Here is an 18,994-nt window from a genome sequence, read left to right as displayed (position 1 = left end):
GTGTCGCAGACTCACACCTTTATCTAGCCATCGGACGAGGGACAATGTGCGTCTCCAGTGCCAGCCATCGCTAATGGCTTGCGCTGTTCACACATTCAAACGTCACCTTTGATCACAAGGAAATGAGAGCGGATATAAGAACAAGGGTCAGGCCGTTTTTGTCAGTAACATTCTTGGAGCAAGTCGAGAGGAGTAATATGTCGGCCGTCCAGGGAAAGCTTAGAGTGGGGGACCTAACCCAATTCCAGATGTACCCCGAGGGACACATGGAGAAGAACAGCATGCTTCATTCAGGTGGGTTACTGCGTCATTCTACATGCGCTAAACGGTCAATGCATCCCTCTTTAAAATGGTCTACCTTGGTTACATTGTTTTCATGACAGTTTTTGGTTTAACAGATTATAGGGGTGACAAAAGGACAGACTTCTCCAACTCTGAAAACTCCACGGGACCGAGAGCGGACAGCATGGCTTTGCTGACCCATCGAAGGAAGAGAACCAACTTCACCCAGCAACAGATCGGGGTGCTGGAGAAAGTCTACTCCGACACAAAGTATCCTGACATCTACCTGCGTGAAAGGCTGGAGGCTCTCACCGGCCTACCAGAGTCCAGAATTCAGGTGAGGCACCAGGCCATTTTAAGACACGGAACAATACGTTTATGATAAATACAATTATCTAGTACTATTTGAGGTATGAGTTGAAATGCTCGACTAAACTTCTTTCTTCGGTCAGGTGTGGTTTCAGAACCGACGTGCCAAGTCCCGTCGCCAGGAAGGGTCGCCCATGTCTATGAAACTCAGCAGTTTAGCCACCAACGCCGCAGTGGTCCCGTTTGCTCAACTTCATAACAGAATGCCACAAGACAATCAGAGAATGCAGAACTTCGCACTCGGGGACAACTTCAGACCACGACTTCAAACCCGGACGAACAAAACGCACGCAACGTCAACGCTACACAGGAAAACGGTCAACTACGAACACTCTGCTATCCCTTTCGTTTACGACGCGTCCATGGGAAGAAATGGGAGCAAAGTTGAACAAATGGAACAAGACAAGACAATCGCAGGACCAAAACATGTCCTGGTTGAATATGACAACTTCCCCCCAAACAAGACAATCGGTCCCGAGATGAAAGTGGTGATACCCCCTATTCCATCATTAAACAACTTCGGCAGGATTTCTCCGAAGAACGTCGCGTGCCAAGTACAGCATCCTCAAATGAAGAACAGACCGGATAACTTTGACCACTTCTCTTCCATTCATGCCAGTGAGCGACAAGAGTTCTCTGATTCAGATTCAGAGTGGGAAAACGGTGCCATGACTAGTTTTGGCAACTTCATGTGAGAGGCAGTGAACAGTTTGAGCTGTGGGTTCATAACTTCAAAATCAACGGACGTAAGATTGCTGTAAACAATTATTTATTGTATATTTTAAAACATTTGCTTTTGCAAACATGCACAATAAAATATATATTACATTTAATGTACATGTGTTGTGTAGCAGTCCCCCCATCTATCCTTAGAAATGTGAATGCATAAAAAAACTGCCTATGCTTAATATAAAATGCCAGCAATGAATATTTACAAATGCAATGATAGGGCTGGCTGGATGTTACTGCCTGTGTTTTTAACTAAAACACCTGGCCAAAGCAGCCATGAGGCATTTCCATAAACAGCTTCACAAAGCCAATGGCGAACTGCTAAGAACAAACATCTTTAATGTGGTTTAAATTAGGTTACATCAATAATGTAGGCCTGGGGAGTATTTGTCCAACTAAAATAAAATGGGGTTCCAAACATTTAGTCAAACAAGAATAACGTAAGGAAGTAATTACCTTTATCTGTCTGGCAATATGATTCCTCCAATTTATTTTTATCCCAGGTGAGGGCATTCAGCAACAACAACCCCCTTTGAGACTGTCAATCCATTTGAAATAAATTGCAAAAAACAGAAATCTAATTTTACAAAAATACCAAAATCTCTTCAGTGCACACAAAATTACAAAAGCCATTTCTGAGTAGGTAACAGAAATGGTTACAATAAATCCTAGTAATCATAAAGGTATTGTACAAATATCTACAATAAACAATTTTATAAAAACATTCTTTAGCCTCCCCTGTGCTTACTACAAATAGATTAAAGGAACACACAACATCAAGTCACAGAAAAGCTTAAATGGTAAATATTGGTTTTATCACTAGCTCCCCCTTAAAAATAAATAAATATGGATTATAGAAACTTTGAAGAATTGTTTGGCACGTGAGACCATAGATTAAAACTACAGGAAATGTACATGTGAACTCTTTTGACAGTAGTTTGTGTTCATTATAGTGAACATCTTCCAAGACATCCACAAAGATAAGATGACAGAGTTGTAAAAGTAAGGATATTTTCCCACAAACTCAAACAGCTTACATGTTGAATGGAGTCATTTCAGCAAGGGCTTTTGGTTCAGAAGTCAGGGTATCCAAAGGACAGACTTTTTCTTGCAGTCATTCTAGATGGTGTGTATATGTTCCACTTAGTTGGTGCTAACCAGGCCAGTCTGTATGTGGCTTAAGGATGCAAGGCTCAGACCGTGTTAGTGTTGTTAGCTGAAAAGGCATGGAGGTTTCCCAGTTGACTCAGGCCACTCTGGATGTGCGCAACATGGATCTCTACGTTGTTCTGGAAGCAACTGCACAGGAGACACAAATTTAGACCATGTCAACATGCAACCACCATCTTGGTCATATACATATTTGTTTTTCCCTCCCACAAACTCGATGTTTATAGGACAGGAAAGTGGTGAAACACTTGTTTCAAATGCCAGTTTTGACATTTCAATTGCATTACCATCCCAACACAAAATCTTTACAATTTTTTAAGTGATGTAAAATTATGCAATGTCAAGAACTGAGCATTTGCCTTGAGTCTGATTAATGTCAACAAGAGGACCAAAGACATCAAAGAAGCCATTGAGAGTGAAAAATATATAGAAACAGCCAAAACCATAGACATAAAAACAATAGTTTGGGATAAAGCAGAAAAAGCACAAATAAGCATAGCAATCAGTCCTACAGATCCAAAATGTAAGCATTATTAGGGTCCAGTGAAATGTAACATTTCTCCAGTCTCCACAGACAGTGCCAAATAAACTTTATGATTATTAAATATATTAATAAACAACCTGAAGGTAATAACAACGGTAATTAAATGGTGTACTGAGGTGGTATGATCTGAATGTTTAACAAAGTATATTCCAGTCATGTTCTATGACAATATTGCCAAAGCAGGCTAGTAGCAGTTAGTAACAACACAGCCATAATCATATTATCAAATGTGCAATGGCAATGTTGTCAGCTAGCAAAGTTAGTACAGAATTACTAGCACTGCTAACATTAGCTAGCTAAAATTTAGTGAGGATACACTGAGCGAATCGTGCCGTTGGACACTAGCCCCAAAACGAACATTCAAAACAGCATTATCACAAAATTTACAATCCATGAATGTGGTTCAAAATATTGTGCCGGGGGAGTAGGATCAGTTCTCCTTGTCCACTGTAAATCCTTGTAAAGGAACGTACTCTATAATTTTCTTGTCTCCTGCTAAACGTAGGAGGACATGAGGTTTTGGCCAACACATGCATGAAAGACTCTTTGCTGTCCCTGTACAAAGTCCTCCTAGTTATGTTGCAGGTCAACTGGTTGCGTTGCAGGACATAACGTTGCAAATTTATAATAGACGCAGAATACTGTACTAGTATTCATTATTAGGACTAATAGTCTTAATGTTGGTGTACGGTGTATGTGGCTGACCTTCTGTGGCATGGGCTAACTAGTGGCCTTTGTTTACTCATTGTTTGGGAGAACGAGAACTAATAGCATTCTATCAGGGAGGTTCTGCTTTGTACTAGTAAGATAGCTTTGCTTTTCTCTTAACTAACAATTAGGAATGTAATGACGTCTAAGATTATTAAACACTTCATATACACGACATGTCTGTATTTTTGTATGAGGGATGATGCAGACTTGATGGGTTCTTACCTACTAAACAATACGTTCTGACTTTCAGCTCAGTGTGTTTTATTTGAGTCACTAACATAATGGTCAACTGCATAGTATGTATAAAACTGTTTTAACAGCCAAATGCTACCCCTCTATGCATTAGACCACTGCATAAAGGGGCAGTAATTTCTAAACATTGAAACCAATATGTACAGGTGCTGGACATATAATTAGAATATCATCAAAAAGTTGATTTATTTCAGTAATTCCATTCAGAAAGTGAAACTTGTATAATGAATACATTCATTCCACACAGACGGACATATTTCAAGTGTTTATTTCTTTTAATTGTGATGATAACTGACAACTAATGAAAACCCCAAATTCAGCATTGGCGAAAATATGAATATTGTGAAAAGGTACAATATTGAAGATCTAGAGAGGATTGTGAAACAAAACCCACTCAAAAATGTGGGGGTGCTTCAAGAACCGTATGCAAGACACGGGTTTCAGTGGTCGCATTCCTTGTGTCAAGACACAGTGTCAGAAGCGTCTCGCCTGGGCTAAAGACAAAAAGGAGCTTTTTGACATGGTGCATTATCCTGCTGGAAGTAGCCATCAGAGGATGGGTACATGGTGGTCATAAAGGGATGGACATGGTCAGAAACAATGCTCAGGTAGGCCGTGGCATTTAAATTAAATTGGCACTAAGGGGCCTAAAGTGTGCCAAGAAAACATCCCCCACACCATTACACCACCACCACCAGCCTGCACAGTGGTAACAAGGCATGATGGATTCATGTTCTCATTCTGTTTACGCCAAATTCTAACTCTAACATCTGAATGTCTCAACAGAAATTGAGACTCATCAGACCAGGCAACATTCTTCCAGTCTTCAACAGTCCAATTTTGGTGAGCTCGTGCAAATTGTAGCCTCTTTTTCCTATTTGTAGTGGAGATGAGTGGTACCCGGTGGGGTCTTCTGCTGTTGCAGCCCATCCGCCTCAAGGTTGCGCATGTTGTGGCTTCACAAATGCTTTGCTGCATGCCTCGGTTGTAACGAGTGGTTATTTCAGTCAAAGTTGCTCTTCGATCAGCTTGAATCAGTTGGCCCATTCTCCTCTGACCTCTAGCATCAACAAGGCATTTTTGCCCACAGGACTACAGCATACTGGATGTTTTTCCCTTTTCACACCATTCTTTGTAAACCCTAGAAATGGTTGCGCATGAAAATCCCAGTAACAGAGCAGATTGTGAAATATTCAGACCGGCCCGTCTGGCACCAACAACCATGCCACGCTCAAAATTGCTTAAATCACCTTTCTTTCCCATTCTGACATTCAGTTTGGAGTTCAGGAGATTGTCTTGACCAGGACCACACCCCTAAATGCATTGAAGCAACTGCCATGTGATTGGTTGATTAGACAATTGCATTAATGAGAAATTGAACAGGTGTTCCTAATAATCCTTTAGGTGAGTGTATATACTGACTGTTTAATAAAAATAAATAAAAATCCAAACATTGTCCAAACAAATTGCTAAAATAATCATTTAATTTGACAAAACTTAAAGATGGCACTTTGTGTGTTTATGTTACTGACATTATTTCCATCCATCCATCCATCTTCTTCCCTTTACCTGGGGCTGGGTCACGGGGGCAGCAGTCTAAGCAGAGATGCCCAGACTTCCCTCTCCCTAGACACTTCCTCTAGCTCTTCCGGGGGGACACCGAGGCGTTCCCAGGCCAGCCGGGAGACAGTCCCTCCAACGTGTCCTAGGTCTTCCCCGGGGTCTCCTCCCAGTGGGACGGGCCTGGAACACCTTCCCGGGAAGGCGTTCAGGGGGCATCTGGAACAGATGCCCAAGCCACCTCAGCTGACCCCTCTCGATGTGGAGGAGCAGCGGCTCTACTCGGAGCTCCTCCCGGGTGACCGAGCTTCTCACCCTAGGGGATCGCCCAGCCACCCTGTGGAGAAAGCTCATTTCGGCCACCTGTATCCGGGATCTTGTCCTTTCGGTCATGACCATAGCTCATGACCATAGGTGAGAGTAGGAACGTAGATTGACCGGTAAATCGAGAGCTTCGCCTTGCGACTCAGCTCTTTCTTCACCACGACAGACCGACATCATTTTAATTTGTATATTTATTTCTAGGCATGTTTTGTTATCGTTGATCAACACACTGGGGAAAGACTGGAGCTTTTGCTGAAAGCAATGGGCCGAATTTGTACTTATGGTACATATTTGGCTGCTTCTCGGACCGCTTCTGTTCAATCACTATATGATACCTCTGGGCCAAATTCTACAGAACAACATTAACTACCACAGCTATGCCGATGATACTCAAATATATATGGCCCTCAAACCGTATGTCAACAGCTCAATAGACTCTGTGTCATTGTATAGAGCACATAAATACCTGGATGAACCAAAATTGTCTAAAATTAAACCAAGATAAAACAGATTGTGTTTGGCAACAATAGTAAAAGAACAAGTATTAGTAAAGAGCTGGATTCTCAGGCCATAGATTTCAAAGTGGTGCTTTTAGTTTATAAATCTCTGAATGGCTTAGGACACTAAAACATTTCTGATGTTTGAGGAATATAAACTGAGCAGGGCTCTTAGATCCATGAACACAGGTCAGCTAGTAGTAAACATAGAGAAGCTGCGTTTAGCACTTATGCTGTACACACCTGGAATAAACTACCAGAAGATCTTAAGAGGTGCCCCAAACGTATCAATTATTAAATCCAGGTTAAAAACACCTCTTTTCACATGCCTATGACCAGACGCGTCGCTAGGATCATAATCAAAATTATAGATGAAGAGATCTATAAAAATAATCTATAGATCTATAAAAATAAATGTTGTATTATTTTTGGAACAATTTGAGATCAGGGGCTATTCATAAAAGAACCGGGACTATAGCCCCAAACGCCCAGGTCTAACAACGCCACTGCCTATGACTGAGCTCTTAAACTGAACCACACTGTTTAGCCTTATAGCTTCATTTTATATTTTCTTATTTAATTTTTCAATTATTTTTGTTTTCATTTGAGTATTTGTTTTTATGTTAATGTATTTTTATATATTTTTTTCTTGGTAAAGCACATTGAATTGCTTCGATGTATGAATTGTGCTATATAAATGAACTTGGTTGGTTGGTTGCTTGCTTGCTACTGTCCATCACTACAAGTGCACAGGAGGTAGCAGCTAAGAACCCAGGGCCACTTTGACAATGGTAGCCTCAGAGTGAAGTGTGACCATGGATCAGCAGGAGATTTCAGTTAATGTTGCTGGACAAATAGTCTTTCTGTAAAAGCTACAATTGCGGTCATCCATCTTACCTCATAAGAGACATATGAGAGAACTGATGTAAATTCATAGGCACTTACCTGAGGTTGGAGGGGTCTATTGAGCTCTTTATATCATTCAAAGAGTCTGTCAATGATTTAAATTCGAAGGAGTTGAGGTCTCCTCCTTCAGCCAGACACTGGAACACAAACAGATGATCAAACTAAAGACACAAGACAAGAACATAAGCAGTGGACCAGAGACAAAAATAACCCACTGCCATTAAGATCTACTTATAAACCACGGCTTATACACAGATTTAGATTCTTTCTTCAACCACAGCGCTTAATACATGGGTCCAGCTAAAACACAAGTTGACATTTTTAAAACAGTTACCACCAGCAAACCTTTTCACAGATGATTGCTTGATTACAGAGGTCTCAGAAACACATGTAGCAAATTATACAATTGGCGTTACAGGGTTTGCAGCAGGTGTCGTAGTGACGGCACACCATTATCTGATACATTAACTGTAGATGTGTATTGGTTATTTTTGCGTGTATGTATGCTAGTAGTACAGAAAAAATCTGGCCCCTTGGCCCCACATAAAGCTAAGAACTTAAAACAGATTTAGATTACTGTGGATGTACAGATCTATCAAAAGTGCCTCTCAACAATATGAAGATTATTTAGTCAAAATGGCAAGTCTCTATTCCCACTCCACAAAAAGAAACAAAATGGATTGGTATTGGCCTGTGATTGGCCAGCCAGTAGATAACAATTGGCAAAACATATCAGCCATAAAAAGCAGATCAGTGCATCCCTAACGTGTTTGCATTTGACACTAACCTTGATCTGCAGCAGTAAGGCGGTAAGGCCTGAGATGAGGTGTGTGAGGCTGGGGTTGGAGACGCACTGCTGGTCGTCACGAAGAGTGTTGGTTTGCAGGACCATCTCCTTAGCCTCTTCCTCACAGCGCTGACGGAGCTCTGTGGGCCGGTCCGTGGGTGCCATGCCCTGATCGGGGGCCAGCTAGAGAGGGCACAGGGACATGTGTATTTAGATGAATATTGTTGCATAACGTTGTTGACAGAATTCTGACATTATCCATCGATTATATGGCAAGCATATTGCTCATGTTTTGGTCGTTGCCAGATAAAAGGATGCCAGGCCACATAGTCATATGAAAAGGTATGTACACCCCAAGCAATTAGGATGCACAGTCGGCACATTTTAATTGTCAATAATGATTTTGAGTAATGGTACAGGATGGTAAAAAAATGGTACAGGATGTTCGGTTCAGTAAGGTTGTGATCAGAATGAATGTAGTCTGGTTTTAAACACAAACGTAACTTTTTTGTGTGCGAAACTAACACTCTAAACTCAGAGTTTCTTCCCGAGACGAATCTTGGAGCCGTAACTTAGCAACTGAAGTACACAGATAATAGGGGTGTAACTGCAGGCAAAAGTCACAGTTCGGTACGTACCGAAATGTTAAGTTACGTTGCGTTACTTGTTCTAGGCTACTTCAGTTGCTAAGTTATGGCCCCAAGAGCCGTCTCTGGGGGGAAACTGAGTTTAGAATGTTAGTTTCGCACACAAAAAAGTAACGCGCGTGGTTAAAACTAGACTATATTAATTCGGATAACAATGCATACCAAACCGAACGTCCTGTACCGTACAGTACGGATGTGTGTATCGTTACAACCCTAATACCAACAAACATGTCCAATACAGCATTATCTTTTTGCTCACGTGCTGTGATCGCCATCATTATTTTACAAGACTGTTATACAACTTTCTGTTAGCAACCTTCTCAATATTTAAGATTAACATATATCTTATTAAAATGTGTTCAAATACTCTCCACGAACACTCCAAGGTAGAGTAAAGCAATTGTGGACATTCTATAGCAAAACAGAATGGATAAGTGGATGTGACAAACAGACAATTTTCTTTTAAGATTATACATGCATTTTCCAATTGGTGTTTGGTAAATATAATAACATTCCATGTGAATTGGCACGTTTAGCTGGCTGTGGAAAGGAAGGGTTTTGTTTGACAAATATGGCTTCTAGCACTGTGGGCAAACAATTCCACCTTTGACTTCGACACCTTTGAGTTTGGCCTTTATCCAGGCATTTTCAAGCCAAACGTCGTGCATTAGAATTATTTTAGGATCACAGAGGCCTTTTCCGTCCGGACTCATTTCACCCAAGCTTGTGCAGCCTCTTTCTTACAGTTGACTCATTTACTTTGATACTGCTATAGCAAGAGAGGCCTGTTGATCCACAGATGTTATCCTGGGGTGATTAAAGAGTTCCATGAGCATCTTTTAGTAAGCTTAGAATCTTAGATATCAGTACTTGCTCAGAGTTCCAGAATATGATTATGACGTCACAATACACTTCATCCACAGATGCCAAAAACAACATGCTCCTTACTAGTTATGCATCTAATTTCTGATATCAATTTTATTACTGCTGGTAGTATGTTGCTTATACTGTTAGAAGGTATACTGTATAATTATCGACCAACCGTACAAGAAAACTGACACGCTTCACTTGTTGTATCAACAAAACACACGCTAACTATCAGGAAATAGGTGGTGGGTAAATCATTCTGATAAATGGAAGTGGGAAACAGTTTCCATTCATGAATTTGGACGATGCTAAGAACGCCAGAGACAGAGCTGAATAATAGATGTTTGGAAACAAGAAACCAGGCAAGCCTAGTTCAGTCGGCCCGCAATAGAAAGGATGTGTCATTATCCAGTACACCAGAGCTGTAAATTTGCCGGTTGTCAATATAGCCTCTTGACATTATATAATCTTATGTATTAACATCACGCCAAGTTTGAATATTTCGTTATACACAATTAGCCATTTTGTTAAACTGAGTAACGTTCCTTATTAGGTTTTCCTCCACCACAAAAAGCATCTATGAACTTCATGGCTTTTGCCACTGGCCGTTTTAACAGCTTATTAGCCATTCGTGAATGACATTGATACAATAACTACTGTATCAATATAGGTAACAATAACAGACTGTTTCGTCAAGTGAAAAGAAGAGAATCGTAGCCAAAGTGTTTGTCTATGCAGAAGATATCCTAAGACAAATCTAAAACCCACCAGAAAGTCACAATATAACAGTAAAGTGTCATTTTAGGCTCTCCATAACATAGCTATGGAAGACTGTAGCCAGCGAAGTTTGTGTCTATCCTGAACAAATCCGCTTTTGCCACTGGCCATTTTAACAGCTAATTGGCCATTTGTGAATGACACCGATTCAGTTAAACTAACTAAAGTTTCTTGCTAAGTCAACCTCCACCACAAATGGCGTCTTTGAACTGTATGACTTTTGCCACTGGCCGTTTTAACAGCTTATTAGCCAGTAATAGACTTACTAGTATCTACTAACTTTCTAGGAATGGTCATAAGAATTGAGCAATTGCTAGCGAGACTGAAGATTAACTTTTCCATGCCAGAAACAGTCACAATATAACCGTATACTGTTTTATATAAGGCTTACTATAACTTAACTACTGAATGTTGTAGCCAGCTAAGTGTTTGTCTATCCTGACCCAAAACGCATGCATGGATGTGTACTTCGAAAATCCACCAGAAACAGTCGCAATAAAACAATAAACTGTTTTATTTCAGGCTTACTATAATGCAGTCACTCGCGTCACGTTAGTCACAGCCTCACGTCAGTCACGGCCTGACGTGATTGACAGACTGGAGTGACTGAGTGGAGTGATGTCACATCACGTCACTCAGTAAGTCACTCCGCTTACGCGGTCTGGCAAAAATCTAAATTGTGCGATTTCAGATGTTATTTTTACTAATAAATGTACTAATAAAAACACTAACACTCCAGGGGGAGAACTTTTTCAAAATGCTTTCAAAAGACCCATCTAGCATATATAATAATAATAAATAAGTCTCTTCATGAAATATGTACCGACCTCACAGCAGAACTGCTGGACCTCATGAAGCACCTTGTTTAGGTCCTTGTTGAGCTGCTCCAGCTCCAGTACTGTGGTGGCGTAACGCTTCTGGAACTCCAGGCCTATCGGCATCGAATATGACTTCTGCAAAGACAGCCCACACAAACCTAAAATGTTAAGTTGTTTACATTTGTAACAGAGGTATACAAACACAAGCTCTAAACATACAATAACATAAAGAACAAACTATAGCCACACCAGTTTTTCAGCCTCTGCGTTCATATCCTTCAAGTGCTTGATATGTTCCTTCTTGATCATAAGGATCTTTGAGAGCCTTGTCTAGAAGAGAGGGAGAAAGCAATACTGGAACATTTATACTAACATTACAACATTTGATAAAAATCAACTATAAACATGGCTTATCGTTTGCAAAACCCTGTAAGAACGTTGTAGGTAAGTCAATTGCCTTTAAGGTATCGCTGTCAAAATACAACAAACCAAGTTTGACAGATATTCTAAGCAGTCTGTTTCTGCCTGTTGATGGCAAAGACATGAACACTCACCACTTGGACCAAGAACTTCACAGGGAATCCACCAAGTGTGTCCCCTTCTGCTCCAGGAAGCTTGCTTTTCCATGGAGACTGGCTGATAAGGGGATCATTGTCCTGTCAAAGGAATGTGTGACAATTTTGATGGCAAAAAATAAAATAAAAACACACTAGTCAATACAGTCATAATGCAACAGATGTCTTTTTTATAATCTTTTATGCAAAATGTATCATTGAGACAAGTGTCTTTTTTGCAAGTAAGCACTTCTAACACACATCAATAAAATACAAACTATGAAAATAACTTTGTTACGCTCTACTGTAATACTTTAAATTACACAAGCTTTAATTTCACAAAAAAATAAATGTGGAAAGACGACTCCTAAAAAGTCTTCCATATTCTATAACTAATGAGAAGTGGTGAAACTAAAATGTGCACAGAAGTCTTCATTTCATAATTACCATGAGGACGGGCGTGTTACCAGGTGGGTAATTCCCCCTAGGCGGGGTCATGAAGTTCTGAAAGCGGGAGGGTCTCAGTTTTTGGGCAAAGGCCGAGATGGGCATGGTCTCATTTGGCTCGTTACTCTAGAAGAAACCATACATTTCAAATTAAACAGTTGGCAAAGGAGTAAAATACCAGGGTATTTGTCATATTTTGTTTCACTGGGATCATCTCTTGCTGTAAATTGTCCAAAAACACATGAAAGTGGTCAGTTGACGAATGTAATGTCTGGTGCTCCGGTATGGCTTAAAGTCAAAGCCTCACTGGTCACAAGAAAACCGACACTCCCTGGGGGCCTTGTGTTTGGCGGTACAAATTGGCACAGCACAATCTGGGGTTGGTAAAACAACGGTTGCCATTTCTTTTGTCGAAATCGACTCCTTGTGGAAGGTTGGGTGTCTGGAAGCCTCATCCTTGTTGTTAGTCCGTAAATGGCTTGGTCTTCCTCCAGACGTGTAGGTGCTGGAAAGTACTTCCTGGTTAAGCGAGCAGTTTAAGATGAAGAACAAAACCACCAATGTCTTTCAAAGGTCATGTCTCAATCTTTAATTGTCCAGATGTTGATGGGATGTGCTGTGATGAGGCAAGGCCAAAAGTTCAAATTGGGACACTGGGTTAGAAAAATAATGAAAATCGTTCATCTTTAAGGTCTGCACTATTTTAAGCACAACCATTTTAATAAAACATTCATATTTTTGACACTCCTTATAGCAATCTGAATGTAATGTAATACGCAGCCTGTTTTTACACTAACGTTCATATGTTTGGGGTCACTTAGAAATGTCCTCGTTTTTAAAAGAAAAGCAGATTTGTTCATACATTTTTTTTAATCAGAAATAGCTTCAAGGAAAAAGCCACATCTCAGATAGGCCAATAAAAAGAAAATATTAAAATGGGCAAAAGCTCAGACACTGGAATGCAGAATATTGGAAAAAGGTGTTATGGACAGACAAATCAAGGTTTGAGTTCTGGTCACAAAGAAGAATATTCATCATTTCAGACCAAATGAAAATATGCTGGATGAGTTCTTTTCACCATGTCTCTAGCATGGTGGAGGCAAGGTGATGATCTGGGGGTGCTTTGGTGGTGGCACAGGGTACAAGGGATCTTGAAGGAGGAATGCGATCATTCCATTTTTGCAACACCATACCATACCCTGTGGACAGTGCTTGATTGGAGCCAATTTTCAGGAAAATTACCCAAAGCACATCCCCAAACTATGGAGGACAATTATTTCAATTAAAAAAGTTTTCAAGAAAAACAAAAACATTTATTTCAGGGACCCCAAACTTTTGAATGGTAGTGTAGATCGCGTGACACATTTATTTTATGATGAATGCATTTACAGCATTAAGCGGCTTGGGTAAATGACTAGAATGTCAATGGACAGAAGGAATGCAAGCTAAATAGACATGTACTCAGGCAATGACGGCACTGTTAATAATGGACAAAAATATCAAGGGTTTATGTAATGTCAGAGCAGGGTGGAATCCCTGGTGTACTGTAGCATATCAAAGCCAGCTGTACCAGCACTTCGTAGTCAGGCACAGTGTGAGAACCCAGCCCATTCCGATCAAAGGTCACACGGTAGGTGGCAGCGCCTGTATCCACGGCATCAATCTGCCCTGTGAACAGGCCATCGTGGACCCCCCGGAGACGAGCTGAAATAGACAGACACATCAATAGTCAAAGCAGGCTGCATACACAAACAGCCGCCCACAAAATGCCTTGAGATATTTACAGGGGATTGGTTGCTAGGACTACAGGCATAAAAATATTATGTTATAACTTTTTGTTATGTCTTTACAGGACTTAAGGCTTTATTCAGTATTGAAAGTTACAATTGATTAATTGCTGAAAATTGGTGCAAATTCAAAGCCATTAATTATTTAGTACACACGGTTTGGAGGACACATCTTAGACCCCTGGACTACTCTAAGCCATGACTAAATGCTGATGTTGTTTGAATTGCCATGAAAACCGTACCAGTGACTTTAGTTCCTATGACAAGTGGCAAGGGGATCTCCTCTGGCAGGTCTTTGCAATGTGACACGTCAAAAAACTTTCGCTGCTGCAGCATACGCATTTTCTGCCTCTTCTGTCTCAGAGCGGTCCGCTCCTCCGAAAAGAAGGCAGATGAACACCTAGAAGGAGACACTTGAATTACAGATACAAGTAACTGGTATGCTTCATCCAGTTGGGCGATCAAACATCAGGAGGGGGGTATATTATATTTTGGGGGTAAGCCGGTGGTGGTGTAGAACAAATTCATATAAGTGGCAGTTTTAAGCCCAAATCTTCAGTGACTAAATCATTCTTAATAAAGCATTTCAGCTGATAGGCCGAATAAAAGAACAACAAAGGGATATTCATGCAGACAGTCCATGTCCACAGAAAAACAAAGACCTTATGAGGTACATGTGACCATATAATAAATAATGAACAATACCTTCTCGGTTTCCCCATCAGCCTCCTAATTGTACCCCATTCCACACGTGTCAACTTCCTGGTCTTCAGGTTGGGAAAGGAGTCTTTCAGACACAGGCAGAAGTCATTGTCGCCTTCAAATAATGGTCTGGATGGATAAAAAGGGTGGACAGGTTAATAGCATAAAGAACTTTGGTTTACTCGGTGCACACGCATAAAATAGCTGTCGTGGTAGTACAGCTTACCGGTCTATGTTGGAGTAAAACCACTCGTAGATGCACCATTTGTGCGCTTTAGGCAGTTTGAGAAGGTTTCTCAATCTCAAACCAATTCTCTGAGACACTTTCTTATCTGGGGTAGTCACGTTAGCAAACTTCTGTTAGAAAACAAAACATTAACAACAATGAGGTTTGTGGGTTAATCAGATCCAGACTGGTTAAAACTACAGGCAGTGACATTTCCACAGGGTTTAAAAGAGGTAATGGTGGGTTCGAATGCAGGCTTCAAATGGCAAGAAAGATGATTCTTCCAAAACTCAGTCTATTCTTGTTCTGAGAAAGGAAGGCTATTCCATGCAAGAAACTGCCAAGAAACTGAAGATGTCATACAACGTTGAGTACTACTCCCTTCACAGAACAGCATAACTGGCTCTAACCAGAATAGAAAGAGTGGGTTACCCCGGTCCACCACAGAGCATGAGGACAAATGCCATACCCTGTGGACAGCGCTTGATAGCAACACATTTCCTGCTAAAACAGGACAATGACACAAAGCACAGCACCAAACAATGCAAGAACTACACTGCTCAAAAGAATGAAGGGACCACGTAATCACAGTATAACATTAAGTCAATTAAACTTCAGTGATATCAATGTGGGAAACATAAGCGATTTTGAATCAATGTCACCTGTTTTGGTGCAAAGGAAAGTGACAACAGGTTCACTGGAGAAGCAACAGCAAGACAACCCCGAAAAAGGGAATGGTTTTACAAATGGTGGCCACAGACAACTGCGCTCTCCTTATCCTTCCCGACTTATGTTTTACATTTCTGCATTTTGCTAGTGTCCTTATCACCAGAGATGGGGGACTCGAGTCACATGACTTGACTCGAGTCTGACTCGAGTCACAATTTTCAGGACTTGTGACTTGCTTGATTAAAGTATGAAAATGACTTGACTTTGACTTGAGAACAAGTTACTTGAGACTTGACGTGGAAGACTCGACAATGACTTGAACTTATAATAAGCAAACAGCAATAAAATTATTTTATATGTTGTGACATCAGCACCACTAATCAGCGTATGTGCCTTTAACGCAGCACAATTCAAACCGCGCCAAACATGGCAGACAGTAATGTTAGTCGAGCTCCACAAATAGTATTGTTTGGATACAAGGACTTTGTGTGAATAAAAAAAGACTTGCCAGATGCAAAATATGCAACAACGCCAAATTTATTTTGTCATTTTAAGAACCACAAGGAAAGGTAAGAAAGTAATCTCTTTATATTCATTTTCACAAAGATCTGTAACGATTAAGTTACTAATGTAATTAATCTTTTGTTTGTCATAATTTGGCCTTGGTTGCAATTTATGTTTTTTTTTAAAATGTTTTTTTCTTGTTAGATTTATTTGATAGGTAGCCATGTAATAAGCAGGATAAGGTATAGCGAGGCGGTTGTTATAGCGAATACAACCCGTTCAGGCTGATTCAAGATCCCTCCGCTTCGTCCCCCCAAAAAATTGTACCGCAATTATTTGATTTTGAAATCGAGCTTCGCACCGAGCACACGTCAGAAACAGAGGTGTGTGTGTGTTCATCTCTTTAGTACTGTGACTTGACTTGAAACTTATAAGGACTCGACTTGCTTAGGGTGAACCCTTGACTTGACTTGCTTGATTTATCTGAACTGTGACTTGAGACTTGATGGTTAAGACTTGAGACTTGCTTGGACTTGACCATGTGTGACTTTTCCCCATCTCTGTTTATCACTAGTGGTAGCATGAGGCAGTACCTGCAGCCCAAACAGGTTGCAAAGGCAGTCCAGCTCCTCCAGGATGACATCCATATACAAGGAGATGGGCCGTTATACGAGCATCACTGGACAGGGCATCAACCCAGCAGCAGGATCGGTATCCACTCCTTTGTGCGAGAAGGAAAAGCAGCAGCACTGCCAGAGCCCTACAAAATGACCTCCAGCAGGCTACTGATGTGCCAAACTGTCAGAAACAGGCTCCATGAGGGTTGCATGAGGGCCTCATGGTCTCTAGTGGGACCTGGGCTCACAGACCAGCACCGTGCAGCTTGGTTGGCAATCGCCAGACAACACCAGAATTGGCAGGTCCACCATTGCTGCCCCATTCTATTCACAGGTGAGAGCAGGTTCACACTGAACACTTGACAGATGTGAAAGAGACGGGAGACGCTGTGGTGAAAAGTTATGAGCCACTGACTGATCCTCAAGTTCCCCAGACCTGAATCCAATTGAGAATCTCTGGGACGTTATGTATTGGTGCATCCGATGCCGCAAAGCAACGCTCCAGAATGTCCAGGAGCTCACTGATACCCGGAACAAGGTCTCGGAAGAGATCCCCAAGGACACCATACAGGCACATGGGGGCCATACACAATACTGAGTCACATTGATGAAGTTCACGCAAGTTGGAACAGCCTGCGATTTCAATTATTTACTTTGATTTTTTGGTGGGAGTTTGAAACCAGCTCTCAAATCGGTCGGGTGATTTTGATTTCCATTGACTGTTATGTATAATTTACACAATATACAGTAAAGATATTGAATCTAACATATTTAATTCATCGAGACTCGATGTCTGATTGTATTCCCTTCATTTATTTTAGCAGTGTATTTAGGAAAGAAGCAGTCAGCTAGTATTCTGCCTATAATGGAGTGACCAGCACAGACACCGGATCTCAACCTTAATGAGCTGTTGTGGGAGAAGCTGAACCGTAGGGTACGCAAATGCCCTTTAAACCAGTTCAACTTGTGGGAGGTGTTTCAGGAAACACAGGGTGAAATCTCTTGACAACTAGAATGCCAATACCAGTGCCAGTTTTAAGTCACCAAATTCCGCCGACTGCTATTACAAAAATATTGGTTATAACGCTAGTGATACAGATTACTGAATATAGTAGCAGCTTTTCTGGTTCAGGATGCACAGTATCAATTCAAGAATTTGTACAATGCAAATAATGCTAATATTAGATTGGATCAGAGGTGAATAATGGCTTGTTGTGGAAAATTACTCCATGGGCCTTCAAAAACAGAGTCTTTGTTACGGTCTGTGGCTTCATCCACATGAATGGCAAAGTGTTCATATTCTAAATAACCTTCTCTTCCAAATACTAGGACAAATCATTGCTACGTCATGAAATGACGTCTGTCAACAGAAATTGAGTTGTTTTGGACTAAATTGAAAGAATGAAGTCCTCTGCAATTTTGTACCTCTCCTTTTGACTGGGCACCTTTTACACCGCCAATTGGTAGAAGGCTAGTTGGGCCTTGGAGAATACTGAGGCAATTTGGACAAGTGAATTTGCTAACCTTGACAGTCATGTAGTTTTCTCAAAAAAATTAAACCTGGCCAACATTCTCGCCCGGCACAGTATAGGTTTATATAGTTTCATATTATCACTTGCTAATCAACTTTTACCTGTGGTACAGACGTGACCCTCTGGCTCCTTCTAGGAGACCTGGATGGGAGGCGCTGCTCATCCTCATCTCTGAACAGTCTGCTCCTCTTGGAGCTCCGTGTCGGCTGGAAACATGAAGGGGATAGTAAGTATGAGTGATGTCATTAATCTAACACTATATGACACCTCCCTCAGGTGGCAAGGGTGCCTGCAAAGGTAACAGATTGTCATACGTTTGGATGCCTTTACATGTGGTGACTCAACCTACAATTGGAAAAGTAGGTTGTATAGCTCAGCTATACTTTGGAACAGGGTTGATAATGAAACTAATTGCAATGTCAAAAGCCCTTTATTCTAACTTTAATGACCACTATAAAAAAGTTACCTTAAAATGAACTGGTAGTCCAATTAACCTGAATGTTGGTGTACATGCGTCTCATATGCCTCCCTATAGGGTTGTAAGGAATAAGAGATACATTGCAAGATGGCGGAACAATTACCTCAGCAAAAAGTAGTTAATTCCCATCCAATGGACAATGTAGGTGATACAACATAATAACCAATTTCTATGCTGTCTGTCTCTGTCACACACACAAACAACATACTTGCATATCCTACCACTGCATTTTCCATTG

General features: G+C 40.9%; 2 protein-coding genes across 3 annotated transcripts in view; one reads left to right on the top strand and one right to left on the bottom strand.

Moving 5' to 3' along the window:
* Positions 1-212: 212 nt before the first annotated feature.
* Positions 213-1,484, top strand: mixl1 (Mix paired-like homeobox). The gene is made up of 3 exons (XM_010865232.4): positions 213-294; positions 399-619; positions 735-1,484. Exons 1-3 carry the CDS (start codon positions 249-251, stop codon positions 1,344-1,346), a joined length of 879 nt encoding a protein of 292 aa, XP_010863534.3. The 5' UTR covers positions 213-248; the 3' UTR covers positions 1,347-1,484.
* Positions 1,485-1,702: 218 nt separating this feature from the next.
* Positions 1,703-18,994, bottom strand: part of lin9 (lin-9 DREAM MuvB core complex component) — a 45,072-nt gene continuing 27,780 nt past the window's right edge. For both annotated transcript variants that reach the window (XM_010865233.4, XM_010865234.5), the window contains 12 exons: positions 18,380-18,484; positions 14,957-15,087; positions 14,734-14,859; positions 14,271-14,428; positions 13,812-13,945; positions 12,242-12,367; positions 11,795-11,896; positions 11,490-11,570; positions 11,250-11,375; positions 8,132-8,314; positions 7,384-7,481; positions 1,703-2,679 (listed from right to left, as the gene is read on the bottom strand). In XM_010865233.4, the coding sequence (XP_010863535.1) occupies positions 2,574-2,679; positions 7,384-7,481; positions 8,132-8,314; positions 11,250-11,375; positions 11,490-11,570; positions 11,795-11,896; positions 12,242-12,367; positions 13,812-13,945; positions 14,271-14,428; positions 14,734-14,859; positions 14,957-15,087; positions 18,380-18,484 (1,476 nt within the window). In that variant the 3' untranslated portion in view covers positions 1,703-2,573. The remainder of the gene's footprint in view (positions 2,680-7,383; positions 7,482-8,131; positions 8,315-11,249; positions 11,376-11,489; positions 11,571-11,794; positions 11,897-12,241; positions 12,368-13,811; positions 13,946-14,270; positions 14,429-14,733; positions 14,860-14,956; positions 15,088-18,379; positions 18,485-18,994) is intronic.

Source organism: Esox lucius, chromosome 18 (assembly GCF_011004845.1).
Source record: "Esox lucius isolate fEsoLuc1 chromosome 18, fEsoLuc1.pri, whole genome shotgun sequence".
NCBI classification, from domain to species: Eukaryota; Metazoa; Chordata; class Actinopteri; order Esociformes; family Esocidae; genus Esox; species Esox lucius.
Note: the sequence above shows the minus strand (reverse complement) of the source record. Positions and strands in the feature narration are given on the sequence as shown.